General features: G+C 34.7%; 1 protein-coding gene across 1 annotated transcript in view; it reads right to left on the reverse strand.

Annotated features, from left to right (window-relative positions):
* Window positions 1-21,068, reverse strand: part of DMD (dystrophin) — a 1,043,102-nt gene that overhangs the window by 241,845 nt on the left and 780,189 nt on the right. The window contains exons 53-54 of the mRNA XM_066545460.1: window positions 19,680-19,834; window positions 35-224 (exon numbers count right to left, since the gene is read on the reverse strand). Coding sequence (XP_066401557.1) covers window positions 35-224; window positions 19,680-19,834 — 345 coding nt within the window. The remainder of the gene's footprint in view (window positions 1-34; window positions 225-19,679; window positions 19,835-21,068) is intronic.

Here is a 21,068-nt window from a genome sequence, read left to right on the forward strand (position 1 = left end):
GTCAAATGCCTCTATACTGAAGTGTTTGGCTTACCTGCCACTGTTTCATGAGGTCCCGAACCATTTTGGCATCCTCTAGTGTCTTTTCTTTGTGTGTAGCATCCTGCAGGACATTTGCAGTTGTTTCAGCTTCTGTAAGCCAAGCAAGGAACTTTTCGAGATCCAGGTAGAATTGCTGCAACATTCTTAGAGCTGATTCCAGAGCTGCTTCACGTTCACAAACCCTGCACAAGTACAAATAATCAAATACAAATTTCCAAATTTCCTCTTTGGAAAAAAAAAAAAACTTTAATCATTAAATCAAAATATAAGAAAAGACACACAAAATATTTTTCATGTACCAGTCAAGGTAAGTTTGCTGATACATTAGCTAGAGAATTTCTACTGTATCTTTGGCAGGTATATTTTTTTATATTTTTTTTATATTTTCAGCTGAGTAGTAGTAAGTGGAATCAGTCTGACACAAAATTAAGCAAAAGCACATCTTTCAAAGTACTATGCCTAAAATATGCACAAAGGAAAATCAGAAGTAATCCCCTGGTTTTGTTTTAATAAAAGATTATTTTTTTATGCTACAGTGGAAATACTTGTTTATTTTAAGAAATCACAAAATAGTTCCTGACCAATGCATTATACAATGACTTCAATGATTAATTTTCACTACTTGAAACATTTGGAGATTGTTCAACATCTTAAACCCTTATAACACTAAAGGTTGTGGTGGGCTATGTGTTTTTTTTAAAATGTATTATTTTACTTTTAATTTGAATGTGATAAATTAAAAGGATGATCTCTATCAGTTACAGGATAAAATGCAATTTTTAAAGACAAAGGCTATCTTATCCTTGGGGATGGTCTAACTCAGATTAGGACAGAACACTAAAGATTTCAGCAACTCTGGTGCTGAAAAAAACATTAAAGCAGATCTGTGTTATATTAGCATTCATGTGCAATGGAAGTGTCATGTATTCACTGATGTTTTTGCTTTGAACTTGAGCAAAATATGGATTTAGAAACATGAGCAGCTGAGTATTACATTGTTATTAGCACAAAAATGTCAAGGTAACTTACCTATTGTAACACATGCATATTTGTTTAACATCAACATGATACCTAAATATTTTTTTAAGATCTGAAAATACTTACTAAGGTCATTTGGTAATGTGCATTACTTCAAGTGGAATGAATACACTTTGATGCACACCTATGTAAACTCTACACATCTGTGGTGATCTTCACATATCTCAATAGATTTCCTGCCTAGTTACTTAGGGAGAGACTAGGATACAAGATTCTAGCAGACATAACTTTTCAAGCTGTAATTAATCAGAGGAGGTCATGAAATTTCCAAGTGCTGATCTCTCTTTCTAATCCTGTTTCCTATCATGAAGGGGTTGTACTCCTTGGTAAGTGATGATATCACCCTAAACCCCAGTTCACTGGTGGAAGTGAGAAAAAAAATCTACCACAACAAGTTTTGCCAAGTGGCACTGACTTAACACGTTTTTTGACAAGCATATAGTTAAATTGGAGCAGAGGATAGTAAGAACAGAAAAAGTCAGTCAGAGTATAGGCAAGGACAACCACTACAGGAAAAAAAATATCCTCCCTGAGAGACTAATGTTACAAGAACTGCCGTATTTCTATTAAATTTTTAATCCTTTGACATCTTATTTGCTTTTCCCAACCATTTTGTTAAAAAAAGGACTTATTTTTCATTCAAAAACCAAGAAAGCTATTGAAAGCCTCACTACAAACTCATCCATCAGGTTTTTATTAAAGCTTAAAACTGGACTGGATTTTCACCTCAGTTGCACCTGTTGCCACCTACAAGGACTCTCCACATCATGGCACTGCTTAGGCTGCATTAGAATGTGTCCCCAGAGGGCTGTCAGCAGGGAACACTCAGCTGCAGAATGGTGAACATGGATCTCTTTCCAGCTTTATTCTATGTGGGCATACACATGGCTTGTGGTCAGGCTACACTTCTAATTTAAAATAACTGCAATGAAAGAATTTGTTATTTTTTTTTTAAACTAAAGATTAATTACCTAGAAATGACACCTACATAGACCAGCAATGTACATTAAAAGATAATAAGACACAGAAAATCTTTTACCTGGAAAAGTCTCTATTGACCTATTTACCACTTTTAGCTCAAAACCAGCATTACATTTATTCAACACAACTTGGAAGTGGAATACAATTGCATGATCTAAATTTATTTTTTTCCAGTTCTTTAGAGCAAAATTCTAAGATATGCTTTATAGCATTATTCTAATTCAATTTACAGTGTGCAGCATGGTAGTTAATAGCCTTTGCAGAATCACATAAAACATTTTTTTCTCATGCAGTTCCTTCATAATATGAAAGGCACATTTTTAACTACTGTACACCTGCAGTCCTATAAATACATAGCAATGCTCCAAAAATAACAATATTCTGCAAGTACACAGATTTTAAAAAAACAAAAACAAACCACAAGTATGAAAAAGATATTTAAAGGAAGAGCAATTCAAAGGATTACTCAAAGTCAGAATTAGTGTTTTAGAGAAACTCTTGGACTTCATGAAAAAAATATAGCATTTTATTCATCTGGGCAAAGAATGAAGTTTTTATCATGAAGAATCTTCTGGCACTTCTATGATGCACAGAAATCTTATGGCACATAATTCTTTCAGTCTACAGAAATGTGTTTCTTTATAAGCATACCAATACCATAATTCCACCAGAAATTATGTTGTACATTGCATTTTAAATTTTGGTACAGCTAACGCGCAATAAACATTCAGCTACATTGACTGTTCTGCAGCATATCAATAAACTTGACTCTACTTGGTTTTCTCACTAAAAAAAAGTATGAAGATAGAATGAAAAAAGAAGGTGTAAACAAGAAGAACAAAACTGAGCATCAAATCCAGCATATGCTAAATTACACAGAATCATAGGGGTTAAAGAAATATGTATATTGAACAAGACATTATTGCACAAAATCAAGATAAAGATGCTTTCTCTTTAGTCTGAATTATCCAAGTATGTTTAATTTCATAGTGAGTGCAAACAGTAAGAAAAAAAATTAATGGGATAATAATGATTTAATCTGTTATACTATGATATAAAAACAATCACAGAGTATATAACCAAAAGCTCCTTATTCAAGAAAGAAACATTAAAGGTGGGATTCATCTTACTTTTATCTAGACACCCAGGGGACAGGCAAACTACACCCCCTCTACAAAACATGGATGCAGCATTTCTGGAATTCAGTTTCTCCTTCCTTGCCTGTACACATCTGTTGTACCAGATCAAGGTCGGAGCAAACTATTTTTCCTGACTACAACAGTAAATCACCTATAACTTAGACTATTTTAATTTAACAAAAGCTTTTATTTTTTTTTATGTCTAAAAATAGGCAAGCTGGTCCCCAAACATCCCTGTAAATTTGATTTTTAGGAACTACTGGCAGCAGTGACAGTGGACTCACCAGCTCTAGTATGAGCTTTGTTGCAGGACAGAAGTTATGATGCTCTTTTAAGTACATGTCAGCTGAAGGCTTTGAGTTGAGGAAATAATGGTGGCATGCCAGGGGAAGTGAGTCAAGCAATGTGTGAACACTTATACTGCCAGGAAGGTGTTTTTAAGGGTTTAAAAAAATGCACAAAAAGGGAAAATTATCAGCCTCTGTTTCAGGATACTACTGTCGTGCTGAGAACTTTTAAAGCTAATATTTTTTAAACATAGCACTATACAAATGTTCATGAAGAAAAGGATGGTAAAATTAAGTTATCACCTCAGAATGTTCTGTAATTCTGTGATTGAAATTATTGCAGGAGTGCTTCATTCAGCACTACCAAATCCCATGCACCACTATGAATGCAGTGTTTGTAGAGGCTCTGCAAGTGTGAATATCAGATTTTTCTTCAGCTGTAGTGTTTGCTACATAATTTGGAATGAATCATTCCCATTTTATGAGTATCTGTGTATTTCAAATTGCAATGCTTATTCACAGTATGAGATAGATGGTGAGGGTCAGTGAGTGAATAATGCTTTGAGATGCTCAGGTAACAGGACATGCAGTAACTACAGAGCACAAACTAACACGTAGCTGCTCCTCAGGTATTTCTGTAAGAGCAATAAAAGTAAAGCAAGTCTGTATCATTCAGTGTTCAAGAGATCACTAAATCACACTTCCATCTGCAGTCTATAGTGATCTAAAGTTATCTCTCTGAGATATAAAATAAAACATCCTGGACTACTGGCTGACAAAGCATCAGGAAATGGTTTTACTTCTATGGTTCATGTGGTTCTCTCTCTATAACTGTATTTTCTCTTTTTTAACAGTACAGTTCCATACAATAAAAAAAAAAAAAATTAAAAAGTTACCTGAATTTCCTATATTCAGGTAACTATCACAGAAAATTTGAACTACATGCATCATCCTGTTAATGCTGGAAAAAGTTTGCACCATTTTCAGAAGGTCTATATCCCTTTTATGAATATGAAAAAGGAAGAATTGCAAATTTTTATTGGAATATTTCATTTTTACTACTAAATAAATTTCAGCCCTCACTGGTAACTCTTCTTCAGCTGCTTTAACTTGGACTGATAAAGAACCTATCAAAGAGGGAGAATAATTTAACCTCAGATAAAGTTGGAACACAAAGACATGCCACAGATATGAAAATTAAATTCTTAAAATAACTATTATTGATATAATTTTGAAGTGCAAATTCAAAATAAATCATAAAAATTTAATTTGGGACTGCTGGTTAGAGGAACTTTCAGAGTCTAGGTACTATCTTCTACAGTGCCAGTTAAAGTTATTGATACATGCTAGTAAGTGATGAATGTTCAGATTAACTCTGGACTGCCTGTTACAATGTTCAGTGGGGAAAACTACATTGAGACAGCATTTTAAGTACTGCTTTCCTGTGGTTTTTTTTAATGCCAACTAGCTTAACACCAAGGTAAGGGACACTTAGGATTTTTGCAGTAACACTTCTGCATAAATATGCCTTTTAGTTTGATCATCTGGACAGAGGTACTAAGTTTTGTCTGTTGTAGATCACTGGCACTGGATGTGGATATAAATTTTTGGAGTGATCTTTATATATGCAAAATTATGTCCTACCATCACTATTTTGTCTGGCTTGTTGGAAAATGTTCTTGACCAAGTTGATCATACAGTACTGGAGATTGCTCACCTGTGTGCAACTCCACCTCTGAAATAATTTTGTGGCAAATGTCTAGAAAGCCTCAAATTGAAACCAAACTTAGAGCTACAACATCATCATCCAAACCACTTGAGATCAGCATCCACAAATAGCTGACATATGTCCATAGGCCCTTATCCTCTCATTATTTTGGAGTGCTGGTACAAAATACGCTAAAGACAGGCTTGGGAATTGGCTGGGTATCAGTCAGCAGGTGGTGAGCAATTGGATTGTGCATCACTTGGCTCCCTTCAGTTCTCTTACTCTCTCTCCCTCTCCTTATAGCTACAATTAATATTAATAATAATATTAGTAGCATATTCATTGTCATTCCAACCCTCCCATCCCCCCAGCTAATAAATTGTTCTTATTTAGCTTTTCTAGAGGAGAAACCCAGGAGAGTTAGCTTTTCTTTCCAATTCTTCTCCCTGCTGTAGGGAAGTGAGCAAGTGGTTGATGGTACTGAGTTGCTGGCTGGGGTTAAACCTCGACAGTACAGTGCTTCTCTCTGCCTTCCATTAATTTCTCAACAACTTGATCTACTGCCTGAGAGCTGACTTGGCTTCTTCAGATAAGCTGAAGGGCATCTCTTGGCTGCACTCTCCATATTCATAACAAACGAATAGCCGTTGATATAATTTTAAATTCCAGATTTAATTTGGAATACAGAGAGATTAAGTGCAACAGCTGGTCCAAAATAGACACACAAAGGCAGCTCTCTGCTGATTCTCTTTATTTCTGCAGGAAGGAAGAACAAAAGCCCTCAATGTCCCCATGCTCTGATTGGAACTCAGAATGTGTTCACAGGGACAAAGTCCTGCTCTTTCCCTAGCAATCACAGTGTCCTAAATGACGACACTTTCTTCAGATACAAAAATTACAACATTCTAAACCATCTCCTGATCGTAGTGATAAACCCACAGTTTGTCTTTTCTTAAAAATCTCTTGAGACCAAGGGGAAAATGCTTCACTGAACTATTACTCACTGTATTAAGCTAGATGCAAGTAATTTTTTCCCGAACAGTTTTCGTATTATGAATCTCTTCAAAACAAGAAAATATGTTTCTGGCATTTCTCTGCTTAGGAAAATGAATGCAGCAAGAGAGAAGAAATTATTTATTTTTGCTACTGTTCATTGGCTGGCTTGTTTCTAGCCTTATACCTCTCACACACTTCCTTGGAAAAAAACAGGACTTCTTTGAAAAACACAAAAATCATCAAGCCTTCTCACAGCATTTTCCTCTGAAATTTCTTTGCTACTAAAGATACTAAATAAATTTGAAGACATATTTTTGAATTTAGACTCTTTTCCCCGTACATTTCTTTTTAAATCACAACGGATATTGAATAGCAAAAAGGAAAAAAACCCAAACAAACCAAACCCTACATTTATCCATAAAGTTTCAGATCAGCCTTGGATATTTCTCCCCCATCTATTCTACACCATTTTTTATGAGACTGAGAAGAGTTGCTAAAAACAAAGGAAATATGATCCTCTGGAGAACAAAATCATATATATGGATTTCTGTAGAGGACCTTAAAACAACCCCTTTTTAATTAAGCACCTGACAACATCAGCACAAAGGGATCTGTGTTATCCTGTAAGAAAACTTCTCATCAACCTTTTCAAAAAAAGTTTCTGTCTCTTCTTATACTCTATTCACTTATGGGATCCTACATTCCCAAAATGCCCCTAATGGGATAAAAAAGAGAGAGACTTAGAGGGAATGTTTTCTAACGGGCTTTTCTTGCCCACATCACTTTTGTCTCCTTTCTCCAGCTTGCTTTGGCATAGGTTAAGAATATTTAAAAACCTATTATAAGTGTTCAGCTTCTCTATGTTCATCATAACCATAGATTATCACATTTACATGGTGAGCTACAGAACAATCATTAATGAAACTAAGGAGATTCCTTTGTAATTACAATCAATTACAGGTTATCTTTTCTGCTATTGAAAACAGTTTGTGTTTACTTGCGATTTTTAATCTACTAATAAATTTTCATTAAAGTCAATCGTTTTCCAGAGAGTAAATCATAACTGTTATCAGGTTAAAGAGAAGGGAAGCTGAACAGTACTCAACAATTACAGAATTATGAGATATCATTAAAAATTATTTATAGACACAGAATAATATTCTGATTAATTCACTCCAGAGGCTTTTCTAAATAGCCCTTAATCAAATTTTAAGGAAGTATCTTAAACCACAATATAGGTAAAAAAAAGAAAAAGAAAAGAAAAAAGGAAAAAGAAAAAGAAAAGAAAAAAGGAAAAAGAAAAAGAAAAAGAAAAAGGAAAAAGAAAAAGAAATCCAAAGGAAAGAATATACAAAACAAAATCCAACAGAACAAACAACCCCGCAACCCCCCTCCCCTCAGTTCTCTGAAACCACAGAACAGATTCCAGTCTAATCCTTGTGTAATTCAACTGATGTCCTAATAAGACATAGGAAGATAATATTTAGCAATTCTGTTACTCCTGTTGAAGAGACAATTCAGAAAAAGAAGAAATCCTAAAATCAAAACTTAAACCAAACAGAAAAAGCTAGTCTCCTATTCTACCAAAAGAAGCAAAAAAATTATTGTTTTGTTTGTGTTCTTCATACTTCACGGTCTATAATATGTAGAATTAAGTTTTTTCTTGCATTCCAATAAATATTCTTTCAAAATTCCAAGGCAGTTGACAATACAATTTAATAAATAGTATATTAATTACTCAGATGTAATTTAGTAAGATAAAATCTTTTCTTTCTAAGACAGTGAAGTATAATTTAAAATGATTATGGAATTAATTATATTCTAAAGGCACTTGTTTTCTTAGCCTTACTTACAGCAGAAACAACTAGATTTAATAAGACTGTGAAATGCACTGATGGCATTACATTAAATCAATTAGGGCTCACAAAGGATACTATTAAACTGTTAGTGTACTTTTCATTTGGAGCATCAGCCTCTGAGGGCTGAACTCCATGGCCTAGCAAAAAAGTGATTTGCTACCATGCAAGAGAGAGAAGCCTCAATTCCCAGGCTGGAAAACTTGTCTGGCAGCACTTACAGTTCTTATTGCACCATGCGTCATATTAAGTAACATTAAATAAACACTTAGATAAAAACACACATTATTTTTTCCCTCTAAAACACGGTCCTCAAGTAGTACATTACACAAAGATGCTGACAGATCAGACTGATTCTATATATTTTAAAACACGTATTCTGTCAACATATTTCAAGAAGCATAAAATGCTAACCAGAAAAAAACAAAACAGCTCAGTAAAATTCAGGTCAGAAGCAGCTGGTAACAAAAACTGGTTAGCATCTGAGTAAGAAGGAAAGAAGGCAACCTGCCTATTGCCTCTTATATTTATACAATCAAAAAAAAATTAGTTGCAAGAACCACTCCAGACCTTATACATTTATTTTTTACTCTTCAGGAGGTAAAACCTCCTTCTATTGGAGGTTTTCAAACTCCAATAGAAAACTGAAATACAGAGTAAGTTCTCCACTATAAGGAGATAATCTAATTAAAATAGATCTGCTGTAGAAAGATGGCAAAACATCAGGAACTACAACCAGAGGTATATAAGAATATAAAGAAATACAAATAATTTATTATTATGCAGATTCAATAACATGGAAAGAAACTACAGCTCTAGTTCTGTTCCTCAGGATGACACAAATATAAATAAATAATTAAGTAGTGAATTTCCAGAGCCCAGTTCAGCAAATTCAGATGGCATTAAACTCACTCTCAGTTCAACAGAACTTCAGCATGTGTTTGATACAAAAGCCTTACAGAGAAAATCCTAAATCCACTGAGGATGAATGGCTAACCTTCAGCTGACTTCAAAGGGAACAGGATGTTCTCTGATAGTTCTACCTCAATTCTTTTTTGGATGAATTTCAAAGACAAAAATTCTTAGTAGGAGAAATCATAACCCTTCAAACAACAATTCTGGACCATTTAACAGAGTAGAGAGAGACATAAATACACCAAAACTGGAAGGAAGTCTGACTATTCTCCTATAAAGAGACAAGGCAGAAATGGATATATATATATATATATATATATGTATATATATATATATATATATGTATATATATATATATATAACCTTTGTTTGCTCACAGGCAATTCTGGCAGAGTCATGAAAATCTTTCTCTTACTTTCTCTTAAATAGTACATGATTTGCAACGTTCCCTTATTTTTAATGTTTTTTGAAATAGTTATCAGGTGTTTTTTTTAAAAAGATACTTGATTTGGCTTGAGATCTATCATTTTGTACTCACTGCCATGCAAGTATCCTCTATATATTACAGATAATTTATCCAATATCTGAGGAGATGCATTTCTTTTCCCTAGCATATGCCTACCTGTTCTCAAACCATTTTCCAAATTTTAGTCATGGAAATGAACAAATAACTGATGTGTTCATCAGTTTAACTGGTGATTCAGCTTTATTTCAGTTTATGCACAGAAATCCATAAAGTGTATCATAACCTCTTTACAAGCAGCTATTTGGGAAGCAAGTCAAGGACACAAAGTTTTGTTACAGAAAATCTTGAATACAACAAAACTGAGATTGAGATATATATAAAATGTGGTCAATGTAAATAATGTTCAACCCTGAGCATTAGGAGCTTTTTCCAAGGGAGTAGTAAAAGGTGGTATTTAGTGCAGTAATGAACCACTGGAGAAAAGGTATGAAGTGCAAACCAGCAAATTTATTCAGTTTAGTCAAACCCAGAAGAATTTGAATCATTCCAAATGGGAAAAATCATCAACAATATGTTAGCAGAAGGATTCAATAGATGTGTTCAAAACAACAGACGCTACAAGGAATACTTAAATGCAGTATAATCTGACAGCCTCTGAACTAGCTGTAGCCTTGAAGAAATTCTGTATTTTAAATCAAGGCCAACAGCTTAATGAAAGTTCCAATAGCATCTGAAAGACAGTAAAAATGAAAGGAAGAACTATTTATGTCCATCTTTAACTCACCCTCCTGAGCTTGGGCTGGGTACCTTGTCCCAACCAGCAGAAAGGAGAGAAACAGCAGTGACATAAAAGCAGTGACATAATGGAAAAACGAATTTAGCTAAAGCAAAATTTAATAAATACATTCCATACTTCTACTTTTATTTTCCCCAACATGAAATATCAGTGACAAATGTCCACATCTCTAAGGGGTCAGCACAGTATAAAAAGGAAGGGGGTCAGCAAAGGCAGATCTGAACTATGATTTCTTAGTGCCATCTTATTTCCCAAGTGTATTCTGCTGGTGTTTCCACAGGAACAAATGAGAAGACAAGCACTGGGAGAGAAGATGGGAGCTGCCTCCCAACTCTTAGAGTAAATCCTTACTGAGAAACTCACAGGTAAACTACCTCACAAATAAATCTAACTTCTTGGAATCAGTAAAGGGATATGGTTCATCAACTGACACTGCTAGTAATTCATTAACATAGATGAAGCATCAACCTCAGACATGCTCCAAGCACCAAGAACTCATGGAAATTTTGGAACTGTTTACCTTTACTGGTAAGAAACAGCACCATGTTTTTCAGATTTTAAGGCAAAAAATAACTGAACCTAACATAATACAAGTTATGTTATGGGGTACAGAAAATGCATCCAAGCTAGATTTAGAAAATCCCAACACTAAAATAGACTCTAAATTCATGTTAAATAAAAAACAAAAAAATCATATACAAGAAAGGGGAAAAAATAAAAGAAAATAAGGACAAAAGCAAACATATAACGCTACCAAAGAAAAAATGCAGAAAGTGGGAGCTGGGCAATGCAAGCTTGGCCCTTTAGGCTCTTCACAAAACTTTGCTTTTACCATACACTGTGTCAATTAAACCAATGGAATCTCAGAAATACATGGCACATTTCAAACAGATAAAACTGATACCATGAAGTGGACCCATATGATGCATTGCCACAAGGCACTTGTGCTTAAGAAGATATATCTCAGATATGTAACTGATTATGTATCTTGCACAAAGGAAAAACCTGCAGAAATGCCAGCTAGAGTGGTAGTTCCAAGAGCTGTTATTTCTTATCATTTGCAGAAGATAATATTTTTTTTTATATAGTTTGCAGGAGATGTAATGCTTAGTAGCTTGGAATTGCTCTACATTTCTTATATTTGTCAAGGAATATAAATGTGGGGTATTGGTCTAAATGTAATTGATATTGGATGACAAACAACATGAACATACAACATAATATTTTCCTTTTCACAAATTCCTTGCTTACTTACTGTTTTCCATTCTATGCACCTGTATCAGATTCACCATAAATGCTCTATCCTCAAAATTTACTAGTGGAATCTCACCTCTCCTCAGTGATTTCTCACCATGTCTATTTTGGGACATGCAAGAAAACCACATTGCTAATTCTGCTAATTCTACTGCTTTCCAATCTGCCCTCTGTGCTGCCACTCGCCCAGATCTGTGCCTTGGTCAGCAAGAGCCACGACCATCAGCCTCTTGTGCTACTGATCCCTATCAGAAATAATGGAGACTCATTATTTATTGATTTCTTTGTGACTTTATAGAAAAACTTGTGATTGAAATTTCAGTCATAGCTGAACAACAGCCACACATAAAAGGCAAGCACTGCTGTTGTCAGCTTGACATGTTTGGTGGTAACCTCCAAAGAGAGACTAAGCATTTAATAGCAGGCTGAATTATCCTCAGTTTCAAGCATGACTGACAAGCCAGCGAGGGGAAATCTTAAACTGCCTGCACAGCAGCTGAAGAAATACAAAAATACAGGGAAAACACCAGGGGAGAAAAAAGCTATCACAATAATAACAATGCAAACAAAACATGACAACTAAGGTCAAATTCCTTTTCCTGGCACTCTGCTAGCCCATCAGCTTTATTAATTTCTATTCAGTTTGTTTTAAAGGACATGAAGCCTGATAAGAAGTCTATCGAGGGCACAGAAAATACATTCATTTGTTCTATGAGCTTTGGATGCCAGCAATAATCAGTTTACTACAGTTTGTTAATTTATCTACAGTCTAATAGGAAATAGATTTAAGGTTAGACTTTCAGGGCACTCAGCATTAGCTTCTGTTCTTGTTCAAACAGAAGCTAAAATTTTCTAATTAATTCAGAAAATCTCACCTTTAAGAGAAAGAACAACACATTCATCCTAATTTTCTAATGGGATGTGAACAAAAATTGACATTTCTGTTCTTTCACAAACCAAACTTATTTAGTACCTTGTTCCTCCTTCATCTCCTGCATATGCAAAAGAGGAAGATTTCTGAAATAGAGCAGTTCTTTGATATGCCCACTTTAAGCTTCAGTTATGATTCAAGTCTGGCCACAAAACAGCTCTCCCTTTACAATTCTGTTCCATAAACTATTTAATGATTTTGTCCAGCTGAATTTCTCTTGAACAACAGAACCATCCTCATTTTCAACAGAAAGGAGTAAAGAGCATTTAACACACAATAATTATGAACGAAAAACCAGAATTTTGTTTTAATCAAGATCAAAATAAAAGCCAAGAATGAGGAGAAAAAATTGAAATAGCTAGTGTCTGAGCAGTAAGGAGTGGTCTTCTAAATGCATTTCCTGCTTAGTTTCTGTTGGTAACTTGCTCACTCTATTGGAAACTTATGGCCTTGCTGAAAGATACCAGCCCTATTCTCCTTTTTAATTGTGTACAATTAAATCATTAACACTGAATTATAGTTGGAGCATTGTGCTAGTAACACCCAAGGTTCTGGTTTCCATCCCTGTGATGATCTTTATGGGTCCCATACCTCAGAATATTCTGTGATTCTGTGATTTAAAACCCAAAACAACTAAGCTGTGAAGGAGTTGCATTCATGGTGTTCAGAAATCCGAGCAAATCTTTTGTGGAACAGACAAAAACCAGCCATTTAATTCAAAAACAGCAACATTTTTGCTGTGAGGTCATTTCTGTTTGTCTGTGGGAGGACCTAGCAGACCTATAGATGATCTATTGCCTTTCTGGAAGAGATAAAGGTACTGGACTATATATACTCAAGTGGTGGGAAAATTTATTTTCATTAGACTCATGTTAAAACTTTTAAGAAACTCATCCCTGAAGTCACAAGGATCCATAGGTCCTTTTGTCAAATTTTGTATTACTGATGCTACTCTCTCCTGAAAAAACTCAAGAACTCTTTCCTTTTTATAATCGTAAAAGACTTTCTCAAAAATCACAGGAATATGTTCACAAAGGTGGAAATGATGAATCACACAGTATTCTGGGTAACATTGCCTTTTCAGTGCATCCTACCAGCATTTTTAAAGCATATCCAAGATTATACTCTCAAAAATTAAACCAAAAACATTCACTACCACCAATTGAGTTCTCATCTTGGATCTGATGTCAGCACTGCACAAAAAAGCGTTGCCAGCTGAGTGGAGAACTAGGATAAAACTGGAATATAAGCAGCTAAGATGACTTCTTAGATCTCCTGATTATATGAGCTTCATCTGGCAGCTTCATTTACTTCTTTTTACAATTTATTTTTCTTATATGGGATGAAATGTCATCATTCTGAGGGGTGTCAGGAAGAAAAAATAGCAAAACATTGTAAACTGATGTCACTGCTGGTAAAACTGATCTCATATTTTGTACCTATTTGCTTGAGATTGTAGGCAGTTAGCAGAATGTCTTTCAAATACTTTACCTCTCTTTTACTTATTATCATAAAATAATCCCTCTGCACCAAATGGTTTTTTAGGTGTGCTTTTAAAAATGGATATATTAAGAAATGATATAATTAAAACATAAACCAAAAAAACATAACAAATTCAAATCAAAGCATCTAAACCTTGCCATTCCCACCCTTCTTATAGTCCTTGTCTGAGAATTTAAAATAAAGGTAACAGGTTGGAACAAAGAAAACAAAAAATACTTAAATCTCTTGTCAGAAAACAACTCTTAGGTGACTTTAAACACAAAAGGCTTAGCATTTTTGCATCACAAGCAGCAAATACAGAATTTTTTTTAGAGTTTGCTGGAGATTTACTTTTGAGAAATGTGGAGTGCTTTACTGACAAATTGGTTTCATGAAAATGAAAGGCTTCTTACGCCCACTTCTCTAATAAAAAAGACGTGAAGATCCCATATATAATTCAGACTTTTCAGAATAGTGCCAGATTAAAGGTTTTTTTGAAATCTTTGTCTGTTTTATCCAAAATAGTCAACAGAGATACATTAGTTCTTTAGAATAAACATGTTAACAGATAAAATTATTTGGTCCTTGACATAATCTCAAATATCAACGTATCTCAGATTGCAGAGATTCACTTTTGTTTAGTGTGACCAGATTTACTGATGAAGTAAAAGTACTTATGTGCTTAAAGATTTCACACCCAGAGAAGTTCTCAAAGGCAGCATCTGACAAACATCTAGACTGAGAACTTCTTCCTTAAATGGTGCAGGCAACAAAGATAAATGTAATATCAACATCTCTCACAAAACAAAAGAATTGCCCCACAATTACAATATTTTCCAACAGACTTTGCAATTTTAAATTGGTGTAAATAACAAGCTTCAGCATCACATGTTCATTGCAAAGAAGCAGTCTCTCTCCTCATGTCTACTTTCTTTGAGCCTGGCAAAACTATACTGAAAACCAATCAATAAATCACCACAGCAGGATAAAAAAAAATAAAATTATCATAGTAGTTTTTGAGAAAAAATAAATCTGCATCAGAAAATGAAAATTTTCATCTTCATCTAAAGTCACATTTCTTGCTCACACCCCCATGAACGCAGCTCGATATCCAGGACAACAACTGCAGGCACAGATGTGTAAACAGCCTTCTCAAGTAAACAAGAGTCCCATGGCCACAAAAGGTGCTTGCACAGAGAATTTTTGGAGCTGCTCACACTCATGGTACTATACAGATTTTAGGGATGCAAACTAAGCTTCAAAACAGCAGGAGAATGGGAAGGAAAGGATGAATTCGCTTGGAGACTGAATTTTTTGCTGCTCAACTTGAGCAGTCCAAGCCAAAATGAGCACATAAACTTTTCAGAGATGGCTCCTAGATACAGTCTACATACTGGAACCAAGTATGAACCTTCAGGATAACTCAACAAAATTCACACTTCTGGCTGCTGCTGCTGCTGTGTAAATGCAGTTTTTCCTCACTCAGAATGCAATACAACTGTAAAGCAAATGTGATTACTTCCACAAGTAACATAAAGTAGTGTTAGGACAGGTACAGTATATTAAGAAAACCTGTCTCCTGCAGAATGATTGAGCTTTTCCTGTGCAGGTAACAATTATACTTACAAAATTCATGTACAGATAAAAGTTACATTCTATTTGTGTCTTTTAACAAGCAACAGCTGATTAGGAATAGTTTGCTGCTGAAAGACCAAATCTAGATTATTACCTTTTTCACACTTAGAATGACTGTTTTATTATGGATTTAAATATGAAGGAGATATACATGATACTTTTGTACTGATTATGCCCTTTGTTTGTTTGGCCATTTGCATTTTATACTGTCCAGCTGACATGCAAGATCAAGGTGTTTATACAACTGCCTAAATTAGAGAATTAACTCCATTCTTAGTAAAAAATGGGAGCTAGTACCTCAGGTCTTTCAAACAGGCTTAGAAACACATTTCCTTGCCTCTCCTTACGCTGATTTTTCACTATTCATGCCTTGTAGTGGGGAAAAGCAAGTTACTTTTTATGTTTAGATTGTGGTGTGTCCTCTGTATTGTCTCAGGAGCCAAAAAAGCATCTTGAGCAGTGAAGGTTCCCAACATTTGCTGTGTGGCCTGAGCTGCATTGAGCTTGGCCACAGGAACTGAGGGTTGATGTGAATTTTTGAAGATGCCTATTACACAGTGGTGGTTTGGAATCCTAAACAATTCTCAGAGTATGTTATACAATTATTTTCATAATAGACACTCCATTTAAGAAAGTCTAAGTCCATTTTTAGCTTGATATTTAGCACATTTAGTGGATTCACAGGAAAGGAAAATACAAGCAGCTGTTGATATTTTTATTTAGTAATTCACATAAAATGTGTGTGCCCACAAAAGGAGGATAACATAACACCATAACAAACATTTTTTTATATAGCAAATTTCTAATGGTTGCTTCTATCATTGCCCTTTTCCCCCTCTTGAGATTATTTCAGTTCATCTGTTAGATTTATTTTTGTTAATGCAAGCAATAGAGATACTTTCTCTTTAATTGCTTCAGTTTAAATAATATGGCTATTTCTTGGAAAGTGCTTCTAAAGAAGAAGAGGCCTGTCTACAATTCAGTCTGGCTTTAACCCAAGTGATCAGTTCATGTGCTTTTTAGTGTATTTTGCAGTATCAACAACAAAAGTAAAAATTAAAAAGTGTCAAGTGAAAAAAAGGGAAACAACCATCAAGCATTCACCAGCTTGTTTCTTAAAGGGTTTAGAGAGGTATAGCTGGTTATAGCTCAATGTTATAAAACACAACAGTAAGGCAAAGGGTAAACACACAGCAATCAGCTGCAAATCTACTTAAGCAAAACAAAACACAAGCTAACAGATGTTGCCTTAATGACTGAAGTACCTGCTTTGGCAACTATTACCAAAAGGCAAAGTGGAATTTTACCACTGCTTGCCTGCCTCTTGTCTTAGTAAACTGGTCCATGGAAAAGCAGGTTTTACATTTTTTTCACACTGACACACAATTCTGATATGATGGTAGGTTTAAGGAAAACCAGCTTAAAACAATGTAAGCTACTCTTACTTTAAATTTTTAAAAGAAAATATTCACAAAATATTTAGGCCATTTAACTTAGCAATAGAGAGAGAGACAGCAAAATTTTCAGCAGAATATTTCCTCTTGGAACTTAAGATGTGCATAAAAAGTGATAAAACTGCTTGTAAAGTACTGCAGAAAGGGTCAAGAATATAATTTGGGATCTATTTCTACTGTCACTGTGAGGTGACAAAGTTATCAGAGTACTATTCATTGTTTAGATGAAAATAACACACACGGGTATATCTGAAATAATTGCCTACATATCTGAGTGGAAACTAGCCTTTCTTGAAGACTATGACAAAACAATTCATGAATTCTTTTTACTGGGTAAATATTCTCGTATAGTTCAAAAGATCCCCAAAACCATAACACCATCCTCCTTTTTTTTTTATTTTTCTATGCAATAACCTGAAAACTGAAGAGCTAAATCATAGAAGAAGGGCAAAAAATCAGAACTAAATCCTCCCAAAAAACCAGAACAAATTGGTATTTAAGCCACCCAAGGGCCCATGGACTTCATTATCTCCTTCCACAGGGCTTTTCAGCAAAGGAATCACAGGACCATTTAGGTTGGAAAAGTTCCTCTAATATCATCAAGTCAAGCCCTTAACCCAATGCTTCCAAATCCACCTCTAAACCATGTCCCTAAGTCTCTCATCTACATGGCTTTAAATCCCTCCAGAAAACTAGGACATTTTTTCAAGACCTCACACAGGAGCTGCTGCATGAACAAAATGCCTGACCAGTGCTTCAAAGAAACCTACAAAATCTACAGGCACAGAAAATCTTCCAAGTAAACGTCTTATGGTGACTCGAAGATTTAGTATGTCCATATTTATCAATGTTTCCCAAAAGACCAAAAAAATGTGATCCAGCCTGTAGAGAAGCTTATCATCTACTGATTGCAACAATGCTTCTTTTTCAAGTTTCCAAATCAAGAGAAGTATTACAAAAGTTGTATACAAAACACTAAATTAAAAATATATTAGAAATGTAACAATGTCACACAATCAAAAACTAGGATACTCATTTCACAGCTCATATTTATTCCTATACTGTTGCACATCTTAAAGGAAAATGTCAACCTAAGCAGGTCACCTAGGCAGGTCTCTTCTTAGACATAAAATATTTTCTATAGAAATTCATCTAACACGTCTGTACATTTTATAGAAGCTTCCAAGGAATGTGCTTTGAAGAATTTGTACTCTCTCTCAGCCTAGGACTTGGCAGAATCCATGCAAGAATGCAAGAATTCTCACCTTTGGGCAACATTAGACACACCTGGGCTTGTGCCTGAGGCATTAACAAGTTCAGAAATGCCCCCTTAGCTACAATTAATACAGAGCAGCCACAGCAGCTACAAACATATCCTCGACCTCTCACCAAGAGGGGCCTGTGGTTGTAAATACTGACAAAAGCACTTTGGTTCTCACGTGGAATCCTTTTTAGCTATTGATTTCATCCACTCCTGGGGCATGGTTTTGAGCATTAGACTCCCAGCCTTTCTCATCCAGCAATAGATTCCAAATTCCCCAAACTTCTTCCCAGGCCACAGTGAGCAAAACATCATTTTGTAAAAATACAGCTACTTCTAATAAAGCTAAAATATCTATTACTGTAACAGAAGAAATGCAAGCAGGTAAAAACAGAATGTTTATACTGAAATCGCAGTTTAGCTAAAAATAAAAAGCTTTCAAATTTTTGTGTGCCTTTTTTTAAGTGGACAACAAGAATATCCCTTCTCTCATTTAAACAGGGTCTTAAATCAGTTATAAGTTTGCTTCAGAAAAATGCTGCTAAAGAGACTCATTTATACGAATGACAAACTAAACAAAAAGTGACATTAAACTTCTGTAGTCATCAGTGATTTAGGTAACCACCATTATGCAAGAAGATCTACAGAATTCACTGCATATTTAGCTAAACTGACTTCTCTGGCCTTGTTCATAGACTTTAATTAAAAGTATGTTAAGATCTAATTCATTTATGGTTTCAGTTATAAACTATAAAGTTAATCCAAGATACTGATTAAAACAACTTTCATATAATTTTTACATATCTAATCTTATGTGCAATAATTTAAAACTCTTTCACTACTATAAAGAAACCAATTTTTACTGCAATATGTTATAATCTTGTAGATTGCATATTGAATGATTCACAATTTGTTGGCAAGTTGCAAAAAAATTGCTTTTAATAAGGAATTGGCATCTAAACCAAACACTGAAAGGCTGGGAAATGTAATCAAGAATGTGGTCAAGGATTTAATAAAAATTTTCTTGACTAGAGATCTCCTTCAAAGATACAGGATAACATTTCTACTTTGAACCTGCTTCAATAGGCTATGTCTGTCATTTTCAGACTTGGTTTATGAGTCAGAATCGCTATTGTGGTTGTGATGTGGAGATAGTACAGATATACGAAACAATGTTAAATACTTGAAATACAATCTATCAGCTCAAGTTAGTAGGCAACAGTTTATAGCAGAGGAAAATTGGCAAGAAGCTAAATTTTATTTGCTATAATTAAATGCTATTCTAAGGACATATTTCCAAAAAATTCTACAGAAGAGTCATGACCACTTCAGTCATGTCATTTGCAAAAGTTGCATCTTCTGTAATCTCCAACCACAGCTGGACAATGAATGTTAATGGAGAGTAACAACAAATCAAACAGCAGAATTTATATCCTACCTTTTATTGATGGCAGCCCACGATGCATTAACACTATCTGTCATCAGCTGTACCTTTCTGGTGTCATCTGCTGAATAATCACGGAGCAGCTTCAGAGCCAGGTCGTTTGCCACATCTACATTTATTTGCCATTGCCGTAGTTCTTTTGAAAATTGCTGAAGTAAAAAGAGAGAAATAAGGAAAGAATAATCCTCAGAGCAACATAAAATGATCACATACATTGTATAGTTATTAAAAAAGGAGCTGAATAACTTATACCATCTGTATAAAAAGAAGGAAAAAACCCCCAAAAACCACAAAAACCAAAACACTTCCACAGAGTTACTGGGAATAAAAATCGGTTTTTCTGTATGTTTTAAATTCTTTTAGTCAGAAGATCACAGGACTACTTCTAAACTGTGAGAGGATCAAACAAACAACTTCTAAATGCTAGAAAAGACATGACAAGTCAAATTGATAACCATTGATTATAGTGTTGACTATTCTTTTCTGAGACACAAAGAGATGGATGCATTATTACGCATTATGGAAACTGTGATTATTTGTGACATTGAATACTGAGATAAAGAATATAGTGAAATCATATATTCTGAGTAATTTTCTTTTTTATACTGTGAAATAATACTGATTTGGACAATTAATACCTGTGCTTTCAGGTTGTTTTTTGTTTTAAATTTAGTTCATTTTAGTAAATTGTTTATGTAATTAGTGCCATCTACTGGAACAGCACTAAATCTGCAATATAGCAAAATACTACTGGTAAACCTATCCATATCTTTATAATGCTAATTTATAGTTAATATTAAAAAGCTTGTTATATTTTGGCCATTTTTTGTTTCCCCCTTTCCTCTCTACTTTCTCCTCTCCTTTCTTTCTCCTCTCCACCTAGGCCAGCTGCCTCACTGCAGAAGCAAGCCAGGAAACCCAGAGCAGTCACTCAGCCAGCAGCCAGCTCCCATGCATCTTTCCTGTTAGTCTTTCACTCAGAGCAAATTTCCATATAAATGCACTGAAGCTGCATATTTAATCCATAATGTGTAACAACAAAATGAAAGAGCAAAGTTAATTGATTGCCTACTTGTACTTTTGTACTAAACAGCCAATAAAATGGACAATACAAAATAAAAACCAGTTTGAATTTGTAAAGAGAAAGTTGCATATAAACATTTGAAGCTATTGACAACAAACATTAGGACTCAACTATCTTTATTGTTGTGCTTTAATATACAAATAGGGAAATGCCTGTGAAGAAAAAACCAGTTTTTTCCCCCTTCATTCTCCCAAAGCAGTATTCCTTTGGAAATCTTGTTTTGACTCAGATAAGGAATTCTTCACATAGAGCTGAACTTAGATACAATCCCTAGTGAAAGAGTCTAAATACTAAGTAAA

Source organism: Molothrus aeneus, chromosome 2, assembly GCF_037042795.1.
Source record: "Molothrus aeneus isolate 106 chromosome 2, BPBGC_Maene_1.0, whole genome shotgun sequence".
NCBI lineage: Eukaryota > Metazoa > Chordata > Aves > Passeriformes > Icteridae > Molothrus > Molothrus aeneus.